The sequence below is a fragment of the Pogona vitticeps genome, chromosome 4 (assembly GCF_051106095.1).
Source record: "Pogona vitticeps strain Pit_001003342236 chromosome 4, PviZW2.1, whole genome shotgun sequence".
NCBI lineage: Eukaryota > Metazoa > Chordata > Lepidosauria > Squamata > Agamidae > Pogona > Pogona vitticeps.
Genome location: NC_135786.1, coordinates 221241415 through 221259447, shown reverse-complemented (window position 1 = coordinate 221259447; position 18033 = coordinate 221241415). Strand labels below are relative to the sequence as shown.

Sequence of the window (18033 nt, the reverse complement as noted above, 5' to 3'; positions counted from 1 at the left end):
GATGTATTTAATGATATATTTAATTCTCAAACCAAGGTGTCCATCCGTCAAAAACCTGTGAATCATCATCTTCAGATGCCCCTTTATTGTATGCAGCTGAATAGATGAAATAAGGATTAATTTAAATTTATACTACTATGAAAAGGATATCAGATATCTGAGTATGCTTTGGCTGCAAGTAGTCAGAAATTGGAAGTGAACTATTGTCCATTCAACCATGCTTCTTTCTTTTTCTTTTTCTCTTTCCCTTTCTGTTTAGTGGTTTTTGGGCAGTTTGTATTTTTCCAGACATCGCTCCATGATGTGGTTGAGGTATACGATGGCCCAACACAACAGTCGTCTTTATTATCGTCACTTTCAGGATCTCACTCAGGTATTGCATAAAAGAATGGCCACATCTTCTTTGTTTATATGTCTTTACTGTTTATTAAGCAAAGATTTATGCCAGATATAATGGTTGGTAAGTTTTTGGTTTTAAATGTGGAATAGGTAGGTGGAAATGAAAAAGTTCCCAAACCAATCCCCCCATGTCTATTTTCCACCAAAGTTGGACTGACAAGTGTCTCTGGCGGTCCCATTCTCTGTATGCTTATTTGCAGGCAACTTGGCATAATGTGAAGTGGGAGTGTTCTGCCAGGAAGCCAGCATGGCATAATCAACCATGTGGTTCACAGTTGTGCAATTGATCACGCTGTTCACAATTGCACAATTGATTGTGTGGCTCGTGTTGGAACGTGCAACATGCCTATGAAACAGCTTTGTGAATTTTACTCCTGCCTTTCCATGTTTTTTTTTCGCTGCTACTTCCACAGTTTCACTTTATGCTCATGTAGCTGCATGAGAGGATTTCAGTTGATTAGCTCACTCTGACTTACATGCAGATGTGGATATAAGATTGCTGGGGGTGAGGGAAGATATCCAGATCAGCAGGTCTGGAGGACTGAATGATTAGTGATTGCTGTTCTGCTTTTCTCAAGAACATGAATGTACAAGTACAGTAGGACCACGATACCCAAAGGAGATTGGTTGTTGAAAAACAGAGCATGGCCTATGTTTCTCTCTAATAACTAATAGTACTAATACTATCCCAAGCCAGAATTAAGATTGCCGGAAGAAATATCAACAACCTCAGATATGCAGATGATACCACTCTGATGGCAGAAAGTGAGGAGGAATTAAAGAACCTTGTAATGAGAGTGAAAGAGGAAAGTGCAAAAAACGGTCTGAAACTCAACATCAAAAAAACTAAGATCATGGCCACTGGCCCCATCACATCCTGGCAAATAGAAGGGGAAGATATGGAGGCAGTGACAGATTTTATTTTCCTGGACTCCATGATCACTGCAGATGGAGACAGCACCCACGAAATTAAAAGATGCCTGCTTCTTGGGAGGAAAGCGATGACAAATCTTGACAGCATCTTAAAAAGCAGAGACATCGCATTGCCAACAAAAGTCCGAATAGTCAAAGCTATGGTTTTCCCTGTTGTGATGTATGGAAGTGAGAGCTGGACCATAAAGAAAGCAGACCGCCGAAGAACTGATGCCTTTGAATTGTGGTGCTGGAGGAGGCTCTTGAGAATCCCCTGGACTGCAAGGAGAACAAACCTATCAGTTCTAAAGGAAATCAACCCTGAGTGCTCACTGGAAGGACAGATCCTGAAGCTGAGGCTCCAGTACTTTGGCCACCTCATGAGAAGAAAACAGTCCTTGGAAAAAACCTTGATGTTTGGAAGGTGTGACGGCAAGAGGAGAAGGGGACGACTGAGGATGAGATGGCTGGACAGTGTCTGCGAAGCTACCAACATGAATTTGACACAACTCCGGGAGGCAGTAGAAGATAGGAGGGCCTGGCGTGCTCTGATCCATGGGGTCACGAAGAGTCGGACAAGACTAAACAACTAAACACACACACACATACTAATACTGTGGTAGGGCAATCCTACTGTATAACACCTGTTTCCTAATACCACATTAATTTGAGAAGTACATAAACATTTTTTTCCTAATTGTGTAGTAATCATTCTGTCAGAGAGTTAATATTGAATGTTGATTTTTACTTGATTGTGGAGACTCACTTGGAAGAGACCAAAAGCTTGTTGTAATACAAGTTTTTCTAGCTTGCATTGTAAGATACACAGCGAATAGTATTTCAGGATTATTTGGCAGAAAACGGTTTCTGAGATACATTGTTTATTTTCTTGAGTAGGAGAATCCCTTCCATTGAGCTCAGGAAACCAGATTACCGTCCGTTTCACTTCAGTTGGACCTGTAACTGCTAAAGGATTTCACTTCGTTTATCAAGGTATGAAACAGAAGTGCCTCAAACTTATTTCAGTTAATGATTTTCACTTTTCATTCATGTTTTAAATTCTTATTTTACCAACAAAGAAGTTCGATGGAAACCACAAAAATATAAAATATAGATTGAGAAAATATTAGGGATGTGCACCATCCTTTGGAAAATGTAAAAATATGAACCAAACCAGGGCATTTATGCCTTTGAGGGATGGCCATGGTTTGGGGCAAAGAGGCAAGGGGATTAACAGGTCAGAACATCACCCCATAGTATCCTGATATCAAATCTAGCACTCACATGTCATGACTAGAAACTAGGGATGGAGACTCGAGATGTGAAACTCACTGTCAAGTCAGACTTAAATCCAACCAGTGACTTGACTCAGACACATTTCAGGTTCTCTCTCCCCCCCCCCCAATTTCTTGGACTCAACTCATGACTCAGAATCCACCCACTCCTTTTTTGGGGGGGGAAGGGACTCTGAATTGGGGCTTGAGACTCAGGATTTGGTACCAAAGACTTGGATTTGGACTTGGTACTTGGTATCAATGACCTGGACAAGGGACTCAGACCCAAAGACTTGCCAACATCCCTGCTAGAAATGGGGGAAGGTGGCAACACGGATGCGTATATGCTTTACCTTGCTTGCCTTGCCTTCCGCAGTCATTGGTGAAATCCTCAAGATCTGATGGAAGCCGCACCACTAAGAGTGGAGGTAGAGAAAGAAAGGACAACAAGTGACTAGAAGAGCCGGCACCCTGTATTACTCTTTCAAAAATATATCAATGGAAATTGATCTTCTAAAAGTCTCTTACTCATCTCCTTTCTTGCAGTTTAGCACTGTTTTTTCTCCTGGTGGCTGGAAAAAAATAAAATAGGGTGCCCAGCTCTATTGAGTACAGCTGGCCAGAAGCCGCACTGTTCTCCTACACCATTCAGTGTACTGCCTGGCTTTGCTGTTTGCATTTCACCGTTCTCAGGGATCAGGTTTTTCACAGAGACCTGGAACTGCAAAGCCACGGCCAAAGGCCTGGACAGAGAGTGTGTCAGAGGGTCAACCAAGGGGGACAACGTTGGTTGGGTATCAATCTTTGTGCTCAGATTGTGGCAAGGACAGGATTATGGAGGATGACTGTGTTGCTTCCTGATAAGTTCTGTCTGGCTGTTTGTGTGTCATATTCCTGTATGTATTTGTGTTTGAACTTTTCTGTTTGCTACTAGCACTTTGAAGAAGCTGAAACAGTCTATAAATCCAAAAGCAGATCTTACAAAACTAAGGATTTCAAACTTGAATTAATCAGGGAAGGGTCGACAACTAGAAATTGTAAAAAAGGAAGAAAACTTTATTTTATTTGTTATTTAAGATATTTATATGCCACCTTTCTCCTAAAGGATCCAAGGCAGCTTTCAGTATTAAAAGAAACAAAGTTAAAAGAAAAATAAAAAAGTATTACAATATTTAAATAGTATTACACAAATGTCATATTAAAACACATAATGAGAACAATATTAAAAACACAAAAAACACAAAATAACATGCTTTAAAAATCCCCTTGATAAAACTAGTCATTAAAAGAAAGGCCTGCCTGAATAGAAAATTCTTTGTCTGCTTGTGGAAGGAATGCAGAGATGGGGCCAGTCTGTCCTCCTGCGGGAGGGAGTTCCAGAGTTTGGGAGCAGAAACAGACAAGGTAGTCTCGCATGTCCTCACCAAACATGCTTTTGAGGGTGGTGGGACTAAGGCCTTTACCAATGATCTTAATATCCAAGTAGGATAATAAAGGGAGATATCCAAGGATATCAGCAAGTGGGATCTGAAGGCCTTAGGAATGGACCTCAACAGATGGAAAATCCTGATATCTGAGTGTTCAGCCTGGGGGCAGGTGGTGCAGCATGGCCTCTCCCAATTTGAAGAGACACTTGTTCAGCAGGCCAAGGCAAAGAGCAGTCCTGAAACAGATTGTATTTGTCTTCAATGTGGAAGGGATTGTCACTTTCAAATTAGCCTTCTCAGCCACACTAGATGGTGTTCCAAGACCTCTAATTCAGAGCACGTTACCATAGTCTCTTGAGACTCAAGGATGCCTACAGGCCATAAAGGGAGATATTATTTTTTAGATAGCTTGGACCTAAGCCACTTAGGGCTTTGTGGGTTAAAACCAGCCCTTTGAATTGTGCTCAGAAATGGATTAGCAGCCAGTGGAGCTGCTGTAGCGGGGGTTATGTGATCCCTATAACCAACCCAAATTTGCAATCTGGTTGTGGCATTTTGGACTGCTGGAGTTTCTGAATGCCTTTCCCCTATTTTAGTTATACAACAGTACCTCAGTTTACGAAATTCATACATTCTCTGGAACATTACGTAATGTGGAAATTTCGTAAACAAAAAGTTGGATTGCCGTAGCAGCTGCCGCCGTGCTACAAACCTCCAGGCATGGGGAAGCTTCTTTCACAAACTGAAAGAAACTGGAAAAAAAGTAAACAGAGACATTATTTCTAACGGATTTCCGTTCGTAAAGCAGAAATTACATAAACTGACGCATATGTAAACCGAGGTACTACTGTAAAGTTCAAATATATGTTTTTCTATCAGGAGATATATAAAAGCTTGAAAGACATGGAAATATATCAGTAATTGTGTTGTTAAAAATTGAAACATTTCACTTTATTCCCATAGTTTCTCCTTTCAAAGAATCAGAAACAAAATACCAGCATGTCAACATTTGCTGCTATATTTTTATCTTATAGGTTTTGAATATGAATTTGAGAAGCAGAGTAGACATTCAAAAAACCATAGCCAATGACTGAGTCCCATTGCCGGGAGAAAGTTGGCATAGAAATGCAATAAATCAAAAATAAAATAACATTAATTTATCCTCTACGCATCAGGCTTGGAGCAATATGAGCTGAAGATGGAATCTTAGCTAAAGAAAGAACTGTAATCTATTATACAGAGGTGTCACAAATATTTCTAAATAGCTACATATATATTTAAAGATACTTTCAGTGTTTATCTAGACTGAAATACTTTCCCCCCCATTAATCAGTGCATGCCAATTCTTATGTATTTTAGCGGTTCCAAGAACAAGTGCAACACAGTGTAGTTCGGTTCCTGAACCACGGTTTGGGAAAAGGATTGGAAATGAGTTTGCAGTTGGTTCTTTGGTGCTTTTTGAATGTAATCCAGGCTATATACTTTATGGATCAATAGCAATCAGATGTGACACAGTGCCCAATGCATTGGCACAGTGGAATGATTCCCTTCCTACATGTGTCGGTGAGTAATTAAAGCTATATATTTTACATAAACCTCATTACTCTCTAATGAAGTATTGTTTAATGATGTGAACCTCCTGGTAAATCTCTCTTTTTCTTTTATTGTGTCTTATTCTTTTAGTTTTTCAATCTTTTTGTTATGCACAGAATTCTACTGTGTTAGGATTCTCACCAACCAGAGAGAATTGTCATTGTGAAGGCACCCTATGCAAGCATTCAGTTCCGCCCCTGTCAAGGAGGCACCATGAAGAATTGAACTCCCAACCTCTGGGATGCCTAAACCATTGAGCTATCCAGCAGTTCACTTGTGCAAGTCCAGTTGCAGCAGTGATTCTACCTCCTTAAACAGGAGGAAATGATGTTCCCTCACATCTACCATTTGAATCCTTATCCGCACACCCATATGTGATTGATTACCTCTGCAGCTTTTTCCAACAAGATTTTGGCCCAAGCAATCCCAGAGTGAAATCAGAAATCTGTTTCTTCTTTTATTTAGGACTTTACTTTATTTTTTTTTAAAAAAATTATATTGATCAATACCAGTTATCCAGAATTACTGTTGTGAAGTGATGAAACATGGGCTCTTGAAAACATGATGCTTTTGTGCAAAACTGCACCAGGCTGGATAGCTCAGTGGTTTACTGTAGATACCTGGCTGCAGAGCCAGAGGTTGGGAGTTTGATTCTCCACGATTCCTCCTGCACGTAAAGCCAGCCTGTGTGGCCTTGGGCAAGCTTCACAGTTCCAGAAATGCCCCCAGAAGAAAAAAAGGGAATGGTAAAGCACATTTGTGCATTTTCTACCTGTAAAACCCTGAAAAGGGTTGCCATAAGTCAGAATTGACTTAGATGATGATGATGATTACATTTCCTATCAAAGTTTTTCACTATGTCAAGCAGCCTCAATCAATAAGAATGAAGAACCTAGCAAGTTAACTCGCCATTGTAAATGGAGCAATAACATATTTTATCACAAGTAGGGTTTTTTTCCTCTTTATCTGCAGAAAACACTGATATAGCACACACTCACTTACCTAAATACCTTTCCCATCAACTCTGCAAATGCTAGACATGTCTGGAGCTCTGACCAGTCCACTGTGGTATTCATTCCAACATCATTCTGAGGTCATTGCTGAAACTGGGCAGTGGAAGCAGCTTCTCCTCCAGGAACAGAATCTATAGGCATAGAATACTGTCTGTTTTCTCCGCGCGCTGTTGTGATTTTTTTTTTTTATAGTCTTACTGAGTTAACCCATATTTCAACTCCTGTGATGTCCTGTTACAATAAAAGCTTTATAGCTAGCAGCATGAGTTATATTGTTTTACTTGAATTGCTGTTAGTCTTCCACACTGCAATTTGATTAGAACGGGGTGGGAGATTAGCATGTAATATTTCACAATAGTTGTGCGCTCTACCTTTCATGCTGACAACTCCTATTGGCTGGTTTCTTTCTTCTTTTCCTCCTCGCCATCCCCTTCCTTTGCCTCTTTTCACTGGAGTGTTACTCTGATATTTATAAATGTGATAAGGAGATGGAGAAATCTGAAGGCTTCTGGATACTCTTCAAAGTACTGCCTTAATCTTTAAAGCCCTCTGTGGGACCGCCATAAGATTTGCTCATCCCTCTGTGCCCAGAGATTCCATTGGTTGATCTAGCCAAGTGCCACCATGAGATATGACAGGTGGTTAGGACAGAATGGGTCTTTTTCAACAATGTTCATGGAATACGTTCCCTGCCATTAAAGTCACTGTCTTTTCAGCACCAGCCAAACATTTCTAAGCCTTTTAAACCAGTGGTCCCCAACCTTGGGCCTCCAGATGTTCTTGGACTTCAACTCCGAGAAATCTTGGCCAGCAAGATGGTGAAGGTTTCTGGGAGTTGTAGTTCAAGAACATCTGGAGGCCCAAGGTTGGGGACCACTGTTTTAAACCATTACTCTACTGTAGCTGTATATTGGTTTAGCACTTTTGTATCTGTTCTCCTCTTTTTGTCCCTAGGCTGAGGGTCTGGTTCTGTTGTGTCCTATTCTCCTGCTTTCTGTTTTAAAGTAATGTACTCCTTTTATGGATGTGTTTTTGTGTCATTTTTGTGTCATCTGTGCTTTAATTTTTATTTTTAAACTTTTGTCCAAGAGCTACCTTTGCTCATAATTCAGGGAATGACTGATATAAGTCAGCTTGTAGACTGAATAAAGGAAATAATAAAGGTTGAATTTAACCCCAGAAAGATTTGCAAGCCAAAAGCATTAGTTGCTCTTTGTTGGTGCACATCACTCTTCCAGTACAGATCATAAATATGTATGAGCTTAAAGCAGCACTGAACAAAATCAGGTTAATAATTGAAATGCTAGACATGTGCATTTTAAATGGCCACAGTTCTCTAGCAAATGCCTCAATGTTTCCTTACAGATATCAGCTATCAGTCATTGTGTCTGCTCTTACTTTTACCAGTAATTATTTAAACTGTTTAAGTGACACTGACCTTTAGTTTATTCATGTAGTCTCTGACAGATTCTATCAGTTATGTGCACTACAAAATGTAGCTTCTGTATTCATTACTCAGATAAGTTTCCTTCTTCTGCATCTTCTCAAAGTCCTCATATTTGTATCTAATGAAACGAGCTCAAGGACTTGATAATGTTGTTTCACTGGAGTGATATATTGGCCGCTAATGGCACTGATAAAACTCCTCATCAATCATTTCTTCAAGCCATTAAAATACCAGCAGAATATCTGTATTTAGATGACAGCCTAATGTGATTATATTAGAATGTCGAGCTTCTTGACCACAAGTATCATTCATGTTTAGCATCAAATATCAGAGCAGTACCCAGCTGAATTATTTCTGTTTATTTTGGCTATTACTGTCATTGAGCGTGAGCCTGAGTTTTATTCTGCCAGCAGGAAAATCCTGAGAAGAACTCCAGGCAGAATGCTTTTATTGATGGAAGGGTGGGGGAGAATTTTAGAGGAAATTCAAGCCTTTCTCCAACTTTGTCCTCCTTGGCATCTGCCCTCCCCAGAACCAGCCCAACATTTTTTGCTGCCTGAATTGCAGGAGCAAAGTGTCTCTCACAGCAACTGATATCAAGGCATGTAGTAGCAGCCAGAGTCACTAAAGTATCATTTTGACAATCTCACAAATTCCTCTTCCTCTTTTTGGCAGTATGACAGTTAGGCATCCTTCAGTCTCGAAAGACTATGGTAGCGTGCTCTGTATGGAGGGCTTGGAACAGCGCCTAGTGTGGCTGAGAAGGCCAATTCGAGAGTGACAGACCCTTCCACACTGAAGACAAACCCAGTCTGTCCCCTGTCCGGCTCCCTGGTTTTGCTGCTTATGTGACTTCCTCTTTGCCTCGGCCTGCTGGGCAAGAGTCTCTTCAAATTGGGAGAGGCCGTGATGCACTGCCTGCCTCCAGGCTGAACGGTCAGATGTCAGGGTTTCCCATCTGTTGAGGTCTATTCCTAAGGCCTTCAGATCTCGCTTGCAGATGTCCTTGTATCGCAGTTGTGGTCTCCCTCTGGGGCGCTTTCCCTGCACTAATTCTCCATACAGGAGATCCTTTGGAATCCGACCATCAGCCATTCTCACGATGTGCCCAAGCCAACGTAGGCGTCGCTGTTTCAGTAATGTATTCATGCTGAAAATTCCAGCTTGTTCTAGGACTGCTCTGTTTGGAACTTTGTCCTGCCAGGTGATGCCAAAAATCCGTCGGAGGCAACGCATATGGAAGGTGTTCAGCTTCCTCTCCTGCCTTGCACAAAGGGTCCAGGACTCACTGCAGTACAAGAGTGTGCTTAGAACACAGGCTCTATAAACCTGAATCTTCGTATGTGTCGTCAGCTTCTTATTGAGCCATACTCTCTTTGTGAGTCTAGAGAACATGGTGGCTGCTTTGCCAATGCGTTTATCCAGCTCGACATCTAGAGAGAGGGTGTCAGAGATGGTTGAGCCGAGGTACACAAAGTCATGAACAACCTCCAATTCTTGTGTGGAGATGGTAATAGAGGGAGGTGAGTCCACGCCCTGGCCCATGACTTGTGTTTTCTTCAGGCTGATTGTTAGTCCAAAGTCTTGGCAGGCCTTGCTGAAATGATTCATGAGTTGTTGGAGGTCTTCAGCAGAGTGGGCAACAATGGCTGCATCATCTGCGAAGAGGAAGTCCCGCATGCATTTCAGTTGGACTTTGGTCTTCGCTCTCAATCTAGAGAGATTAAAGAGCTTTCCATCTGATCTAGTCCGGAGATAGACGCCCTCGGTTGCAGCTCCAAAGGCATGCTTCAGCATGACAGCAAAAAAGATCCCAAAAAGTGTTGGTGCGAGGACACAGCCCTGTTTCACTCCGCTTTGGATGTCAAAGGGGTCTGATGTTGAGCCGTCAAAAACTACAGTGCCTTTCATTCCCTCATGGAAAGATCTGATGATGTTAAGGAGACGCGGTGGACATCCAATCTTGGGAAGTATTTTAAAAAGGCCATCCCTGCTAACCAGATCGAATGCTTTTGTAAGGTCTATGAAGGCCACTAAGAGTGGCTGTTGTTGTTCCCTACATTTCTCCTGCAGCTGTCGGAGGGAGAATACCATGTCAGTGGTGGATCTATTAGCTCGAAATCCGCACTGAGGATTTCGAGTATGACAGTAGTCCATTAAATAACAGTGACATTTTCTGTCCTTTCATAACACCCCTAATCTGTTTCCTGGAGATGCCTCACTCTGCTTAACAACAAGGCTGCTCTATTGCTTTGTCATCCTTTGGCTCTAAATTGTACAATAGGTCTTCTTGCAAAATATTCCTTCCTGTCTGCTCACCATGTAATCTATGGGACCTCAAGCTGATTCTATGAAACTGTATTTTTCTAATAAAAAATTAATTGTAAAATCCTTACAAAGAACTGGTCTCTTGAACAGCAGGTCTGGCTAAATCCAGGGAGTGGAGAGGGCCACAAACTAGCTGTCTTTAAGAGTCCTACCTAACTGAGCTGTTGTGAGTTCTAAGGAATCGCAAAGCCCAGGTGTCTGTAATTGCAAAGTACTGGGTAAAAGCTAAGTGTTCTTTTAAGGTCAGACTTGTTCAAGGGGCTTATGCTACGCACTGCTGAGGTCTTGGGCCTTGCCTCAGCGCAAAGGTGGTAGGTTAGTGGCCTGTCAAACTCTCTGACCGAGTGCTAGCACTCGTAAGCGCTTCTTATGGCTTGGGCACCACAGTCTGCAAATGAGATCACTTCACTGATGATCAAAATTTTCACTAATTGAAGACTTCTCTTCTTTTCAGTGGCCCCCAACCCATGATGAATTCCATCTGAACCCCAGAACCTTTTTGGGGGAATCAGGACTTTTTTTTTCATTTCTGAAACTTCCTTCTGCATCTCTTCACTGTTCCCAAGATTGAGCATGCTATCTGCTAAGACACAGTTTCCCTCCCTACAGCATTATACTGACCTAAAAACTTATTCTTTCTTCTCCACTCTTCCACTTCCTTCCTTTTTTTTTCTTATTCCATTTGTCTGTCTTCCCCCATAGCTGAGGCTCAGGGTGTCTCATGCCTTCACACCTTCCTGCACAGCAGTGCTGAGAAGCACAGAAAGGAGCTCCTTCTTTCTTGGGTTGTTGGGTATTGGGTGGGAAAATGGAAAAGAGTGTGTGAAAAAGGAGGGAAGGCAAGTTTACAAGTCAGTATAATTAGGCAGGAGGGTGGAGGGGAATTCATCCCAGGACAAGGGATTACCATCTCAGCAACAGGGAAGGAGGGGAGGAGGAAGGAACAGAGTTTTTTTTTAAAAGGAAGAAAACCATGTGCCATTATCACCACACTGCCTCCTCTACAGGAGAGAACAAGAGTCCAAATGGAAGGTCGTCAGGCACAAATCCAGACCTTTAGCCACCCAGCCTCAGTCGCTGTGTATTTGGGGGGCAGGGAGGAAGATTTCTTTTAAAATAAATGCCAGATTTTGCCGTTGTGTGAATTTATCAAGTGTCTAAGGGGTGGTAAATGCCTTGCCAGAGCAACTGGACATGGATTAGCAGTATTTTCACATATTCTGATTGACTGATACTCTTTTTATATAACATATACGTATTCGTATTTTTTATGCAGTTGAGTTTTTCACTTGAAAGTGTTTCTTTCATGTACTTTAATTCATTTCTGTATATTGAAAAAAGCAGGAATCTAAGGTGAAATGCTGCTGACTTTTCTCTCCCTGAGGTCATGAACAAGAGGATCAGGTTGGGAAAGTGTTCAGATTTATCATGTTTGTAATTTTATCAGCTTTTGTTATAACTTTCCTCTGTTCTGGTGCATAACGTACTAGGAAATCTTTTCCACACTTTGTCCGTTTGCTTCCAGTGCCCTGTGGAGGAATTTTAACCAAGCGCAAAGGAACCATTCTATCCCCTGGCTATCCTGAGCCCTATGACAACAATCTGAATTGTGTATGGAAGATCACAGTGCCAGAAGGAGCTGGGATTCAAGTAAGAATACATGCAATTTTCTTCTTTTGTCACCCCGGGCGCTTATTTCTACAGAGGTTGAGGACATGAAAAATCAAACAAATATCATTTTAACAGGCAATTAACAAGTGTCACAGTATGATTTGTAACATCGTACTTTCTGGAAGAATTCATTATTATCTGAAAGTCCTAGCGGTGTTCAAAAATCAAAGTAATGTTCATCACAATATTAAATTACATTCTACAGATTTAAATAATTAAGATCTGTAGAATAGAAATTAAGTTGTTCCATTTTTCATTCAGAAAACCTGGTTTGTATCATAAAGTTATTGTCCTTTGGAGGAGATTCTATCCCTTGTTTGGATCCTACCCATTGGACCTACCAGCAAAATTAAGGAAATTTAATTGAAACATCCCAAGTTGGTTGAAATAGTGTTGCTTAAATCACACCAAAGTAGTTCCATTGAATCAGTGGGACTGTGGTGAGTCAACCCCACCATAAGATCCATTGATTCAAATGAGCCTATTCTAGTTGCAACATACTTTAGCATAATAAGTCACAACTAGAGTCAGCCCATTTGAATCAATGGAATGTATGGAGGAGTTGACTTATTAAATCTCCACTGATTCAGTGGGCCTACTCCAGAGGGACTTACTAAGCTAAATAAGAGTTAGCGTTTGTTCTAAATACTTTGCAGCTTTTTCACTTGAATAGACCCAATCCATTTGATTTCACAGGAAGATATGAAGACTGCTTCTCTGATTTTTATGCCAAACTTTGCTTTACACATATTTTTCACCTGTGTTTTAATCCACTGCTACTGCCGCTTGAACCTTTCTGTCACTTGGGATCATTGTGGGCTTTTCTGAGTTGCTTTTATAATTTATGGAAATACTGAATTGCTACAGAATGTATGAAATACTGAGTTTGACCATCCAGAGTATCAGTAATGCATTGAATTTGCAGTAGCACGAGCTTAACTTCTACCAGTGTTCAGCAAAGTGATGGCAGATCAAGCATCTATTGAGCCCAAGAGGCATTGGAGTGCCAATATGGGATAGGCTGGCTTAATTTTTAATGTCTTAAATGAGAGAGAATGATATTGAACTGATTAAAATTGCTGAATTGCTATGAGCTACTTAATGAAAAGCTCTGAAGCAACGTCTGTTTTGAATACTAGTTTTTCCCATTAAGCAATAACATTAATATAGTGGAATCAGTGGGACGGGACGTGAACTCAAGAGCCGACATTTCCACACATGTGCACACGTAAGTTTTTTAGGGACCTAGATGGAAGGTGAAGTTAAAAGAAAAATCTGTTAACTGGCAACTGCCTCTTTGCATTCCAAAGTTCTGGCTATGAAAAAGTATGGCTTATAGAATTTCATGTACTTGCGTTTATTGTCACCATAAAAACAACTAGAGCAGGGATGGCAGTGTTTCCCAATTATGAAGATGCACTTTTGTACAAAGCCACTGTTACATACTACTTTCTGCAAGAAAGGTCCCCCCACCCCAACACATTAAACTTGGTCATTAACTGAGACTGTCTATGAATGTAGTATTTGTATATTTTTTAAGCCGGTCCTCAGGTTACCAGTTGGTTGTTCAGGAAGCAATCTGCTCATCCATGCTATTTGAATACATAGTAATTGGCATGGTAGATATACTCAAATCTGTGTCTAGTCAGTAACAGATGGTCCTAGACCAGCTGCTTTAAAGGGGATGAGAAGAAATACTTTTGTAGAGAACCATGCGTACCAATCAGATCCTTAATAAGTATGTTTAATATTCCCTTTGTGCAGTACAGTATCTGGAGCACAGGGACATTCTCACTGTGCCTCCTGCCTGTAGAAACAGCCTGGTAAGGCCTTGAGCAAGCTGCACAGCCTTAGGATGCCCCCAGAAGAAGGGAACAATAAACCACTTCAGAGTACTCATTACTTGGAAAGCCCTCAGTAGGGTTGTCAGCAGTCCAAGTTGACTTGACAGCATATTGTTGTTGTTGCTATTATTATTATTATTATAGCCAAACTCAGGTCCAAAATTACAAGAACTTCAGATTAGAGATGGACATGGCATGATTCAGACTGCTTTGTCAAAATTTGTCAGGTGCTGCACGTTCCCTCTGCCTACCACCTAGCCAGCTGCCCCACTCATAAGCCGAAATGCAGTGGCCAGATCATCCTGCTAGGATGGCTGTCCAGTCAAGGCAGGAGCCTGGACTTCCCTTCCCTGCTTCCTGACCACTCAGACATGGAGGCGGGATGGGGATTCTCGCTACTTAGCCATTGAGTGGTCAGCTGCCAGAGGAGGCAGAGAAGCCAACCTAGGAGGACAATTGAGCCAACATGTGCCAACTTGTGAGAGGAGCAGAGTGAATGCACGGCACCACAGGTGCTGTGCCAAGAAAATTTGACAAACCAGGTTGAATCACTTCATGCCCATCCCTACTTCAGATCTTTGCTGTTTCTATTTCCTCTGGTAATATTTCCACTTAGGCAGAAAAAAATGAAATATATAATTAGATTATGCACACAACAGGATACATGTAGAGAGATACTGGATGAATTTCAGCATGACGTTGAATGTCCAAATGAAATCTTTACCAACTCTTCTTTTTTCAGAATCTTTATGCCAAGTAAAGGAACTACATTATGTTTTTTTTTAATTTTATCATTAATTTCTACTTCCTTGCAGATACAAGTTATAAGTTTTGCAACAGAACATAACTGGGACTCTTTGGATTTTTATGATGGTGCTGACAATAATGCTCCAAGGCTTGGGAGCTATTCAGGTGAATGAAAAAGAGTACATTTGTGGCGTTCCACTTTATGAGTTGTGCCAGTTCTGAAGATGTCAGCTATAAAGTATTTTGAATCACATTTGTGTGCAACATATAGGTGTTGAGATTGGGAACGAATTGGAGACTCAAGCTGCATGTTAGATTTGTGGTGGTGCCATTGCATAGTACTTCCACAAAATGGCATCTTTTATTACCATCTGCCACAACACATCCTGTATACCATAAGAAATGAACATCATTTCTCATCTATATCCCGTATATTATGAGTGAAGGGTAATGTGAATTATATTTATAGTATTTGTCAACAAGGATATATATTTACAAGTGCTAGAGAAATGTGCTTTAAAGCACAGTCAAGAAGTGGCTGGATCTTCAGATGTATGGGAGGGAAGTTGAATACTGAATCTGGATTCACCTCAAGAACCCTCTGAGAACAAAATGTTGATATTTTTTTAGAACCACGGTCACCCATACTTCAGGTTGAAATAAAAGAAAGCTGTGTGGTCATTACACAACACTACAGGTTCTCTCTTACCACTGCTTCTTTGTTTTATAACCAGAAGAATGCTCCTTCTACCATCAAACAAACTAGCACATGAAACAGGGTTGCTCTCATTTTGGACTCCAATGCTGGTAAAGCTGATGTTTTAGTGTATCCTATTGCTTATCATGAGGGACGTGGTGGCGCTGTGGGTTAAACCGCAGAAGCCTCTGTGCTGTAAGGTCTGTAGATCTTCAGCTGTAAGATCGAATCCACGTGACGGAGTGACCGCCGTCGCTTGTCCCAGCTCCTGCCAACCTAGCGGTTCGAAAGCATGCAAATGTGAGTAGATAAATAGGTACCACCTCTATGGCTTGGAAACAGGAATGAGTACCACCCCCTAGAGTCAAACACAACTGGACAAAAATTACCTTTACCTTATTGCTTATCAGCTTTTTTTCCCATAAGGGAGAGAGGCAGCAAAAAGATTTAATTCTCTTGTTTCATCTTTTCTAGCACATTCTTGTGTTCCTAATGTACTTGGTTGAACCATGTGGAGTAGCAAAGTTCTTCAGCCGGCCCTGTGATGTGAATAATGAATTATCCCTACATTCTCAAAATATTTTAATGTGCTTCAGGAATGTTCAGTCTTTCTGCCTTTTGGATATTCCAGCATGCCTTTGTTTTACTTCTCTAAAATCCCTCCTGTCCCGTAAAAAGAAAATGAAATTCTTGTGAGGTCTATTTCATGAGGGCACAACAATCATTCTCATGAAATATATCTTAGAAGACTTTCAAGGTTACTGCATTCAGCCAGGCTTTTGCTGACTGAACCAAGAGCTGAGAAATGGCTGCTAATGGAAAATGCTACACATTCTGCTGTTCTCTAAAGAATTTTAAAAGTATTTTAAATGGCTTTAAATGAATGGACTTAAATATTATATGCTTAACTGGATTTTAATATTCTATTTTTTTCTGGTTTTCTTTATATCAGTATCTTTTTGAAAACTTTGTTGGGCTCCCGCATTAGGAGAAAACAGAATAGAAAAATTTAAAATATATGAAAAATGATATAAATATTATGTATGTGTACATCAGTATGTGTTTCTATTTTATTTTATATAAAATTTTATTCTTTTTGGTTCTGTTGACAATTAATTTGTTATCTGGAACCAGTCTGGAGTTTTTGATGTAATCAGTGGGTCCTTTTAAGGAGAAAGGCAGGACAAAAATATTAAGTAAGTAAGTAAGTAAGTAAGTAAGTAAGTAAGTAAGTAAGTAAGTAAGTAAGTAAGTAAGTAAGTAAGTACATACATACATACATACATACATACATACATACATACATACATACATACATACAAATAATTTGTGCCTAAATACTGTATTGACACAATAATTTATGGTCTTCATTTCCTCCAGGAACTACAATACCTCCACTTCTCAACAGTACATCCAACAATTTGTATCTCAACTTTCAATCAGATATCAGCGTGTCAGCTGCTGGATTTCATCTGGAGTACACAGGTAATGTATTTGTGATACATCCTACAGGTATAGAAGTAAGAATAATTTGGGAGACACAAAGGATTACATGCAAAGTAAGCCTTGATAGGCAGTGTAATGCAAGAATATTGGCCACTTATTTTTCTTTTAAAAATTATTCTTTATGACTTAAGCTATACTCCTCTTGTCTGCATTCAGTACTGCTACTGAGCAAAAAATAAAATAAAATAAATCATTTTTTAAAAAAATAAACCTTATTGTGTCAAAGACATGGAGTTAATGATCAGCATGGTTGTGCAATCCAATTTGTATCAAAATATTTGTCATACAAATCAGGATTGTTGCATTCCCAAGGTGATTTGGCGATGGGTCTGAAAGGATTTGTTCTGAAATTTCTGGAGATATTTGTATGCAGCTGTATGCTTCCAGACTGAGAAAAAAATATTGAAAATGTGGAACATTAATCATAGAGAACGGGATGGGTGGGAAGCACTATGCAGGACCATTAACTTCAAAGAAGTGATGAACCATAGGTTCATAGCCAAAGGGCTTACCACTTTCTGGGTTTTCCAGGAGAGGCTTTTGTTTTAGCGGAGGTGTCAGCTGTTGATCTTCTGCTTTAGAGGTTTCTTTTTTTCTACAGCAGCTGGCACTAAATATTTTTGTTTACATTTCAGCATTTTAACCCCCCAAACAGGGATTTGTAAGGGTGTTTAAAATGACATTGGGATAAAATGGGACTTCTTGAACCACCGAAGATCTCCTCCCTGATAATATACAAATATCCCTGCTTTCCCTGTTTGAAGACTTTTTTCCAAGTCTCTGCACACCCTTAATAATCAGGAAAAGGAGACCCCGGATAAAACATTGAATTGTATTTTCCATCCATAAAGAGAGTTCCTGTTAATTTCCCTAGCTGCCATTTCCTCAAAGCAGGAAATGCCACTTTCTCCTTCCTGACTTTTTCTTTTCAGTCACTCTACATGCCAAAATGTTTGCCTGGAGAGTGCTCTGAATATGCCAATAACATCACTCTTCTTTCGCAGTGAGACCATTTGCTTGAGAGTTTTGTCACTTGCTGCCTGAGTTTGCTATTAGAAGATGTGATGAGACAGGATGATACCCAGTCATAATCATGTTGGGAATATTTATTTATTTATTTATTTATTTATTTATTTATTTATTTATTTATTTATTTATATGCCGCCCACACTACC

At 40.3% G+C, this 18033-nt stretch overlaps 1 protein-coding gene and 1 long non-coding RNA gene across 7 annotated transcripts in view; one reads left to right on the top strand and one right to left on the bottom strand.

The window, feature by feature from the left end:
- Positions 1–18033, top strand: part of CSMD3 (CUB and Sushi multiple domains 3) — a 700243-nt gene that overhangs the window by 561597 nt on the left and 120613 nt on the right. For all 6 annotated transcript variants that reach the window (XR_013544184.1, XM_072999268.2, XM_072999267.2 and 3 more), the window contains 6 exons: positions 260–373; positions 2209–2304; positions 5372–5575; positions 11919–12043; positions 14724–14820; positions 16733–16837. Coding sequence is in view for 5 of the 6 variants with exons in the window: in XM_072999268.2 (XP_072855369.2) it covers positions 260–373; positions 2209–2304; positions 5372–5575; positions 11919–12043; positions 14724–14820; positions 16733–16837 (741 nt within the window). In the remaining variant the exon portion in view is untranslated. The remainder of the gene's footprint in view (positions 1–259; positions 374–2208; positions 2305–5371; positions 5576–11918; positions 12044–14723; positions 14821–16732; positions 16838–18033) is intronic.
- LOC140706985 (uncharacterized) lies at positions 2192–3005 on the bottom strand. The gene is made up of 2 exons (XR_012086980.2): positions 2939–3005; positions 2192–2274 (listed from the first exon to the last, which is right to left on the bottom strand). It is a non-coding gene; the product is annotated as an uncharacterized LOC140706985 (long non-coding RNA).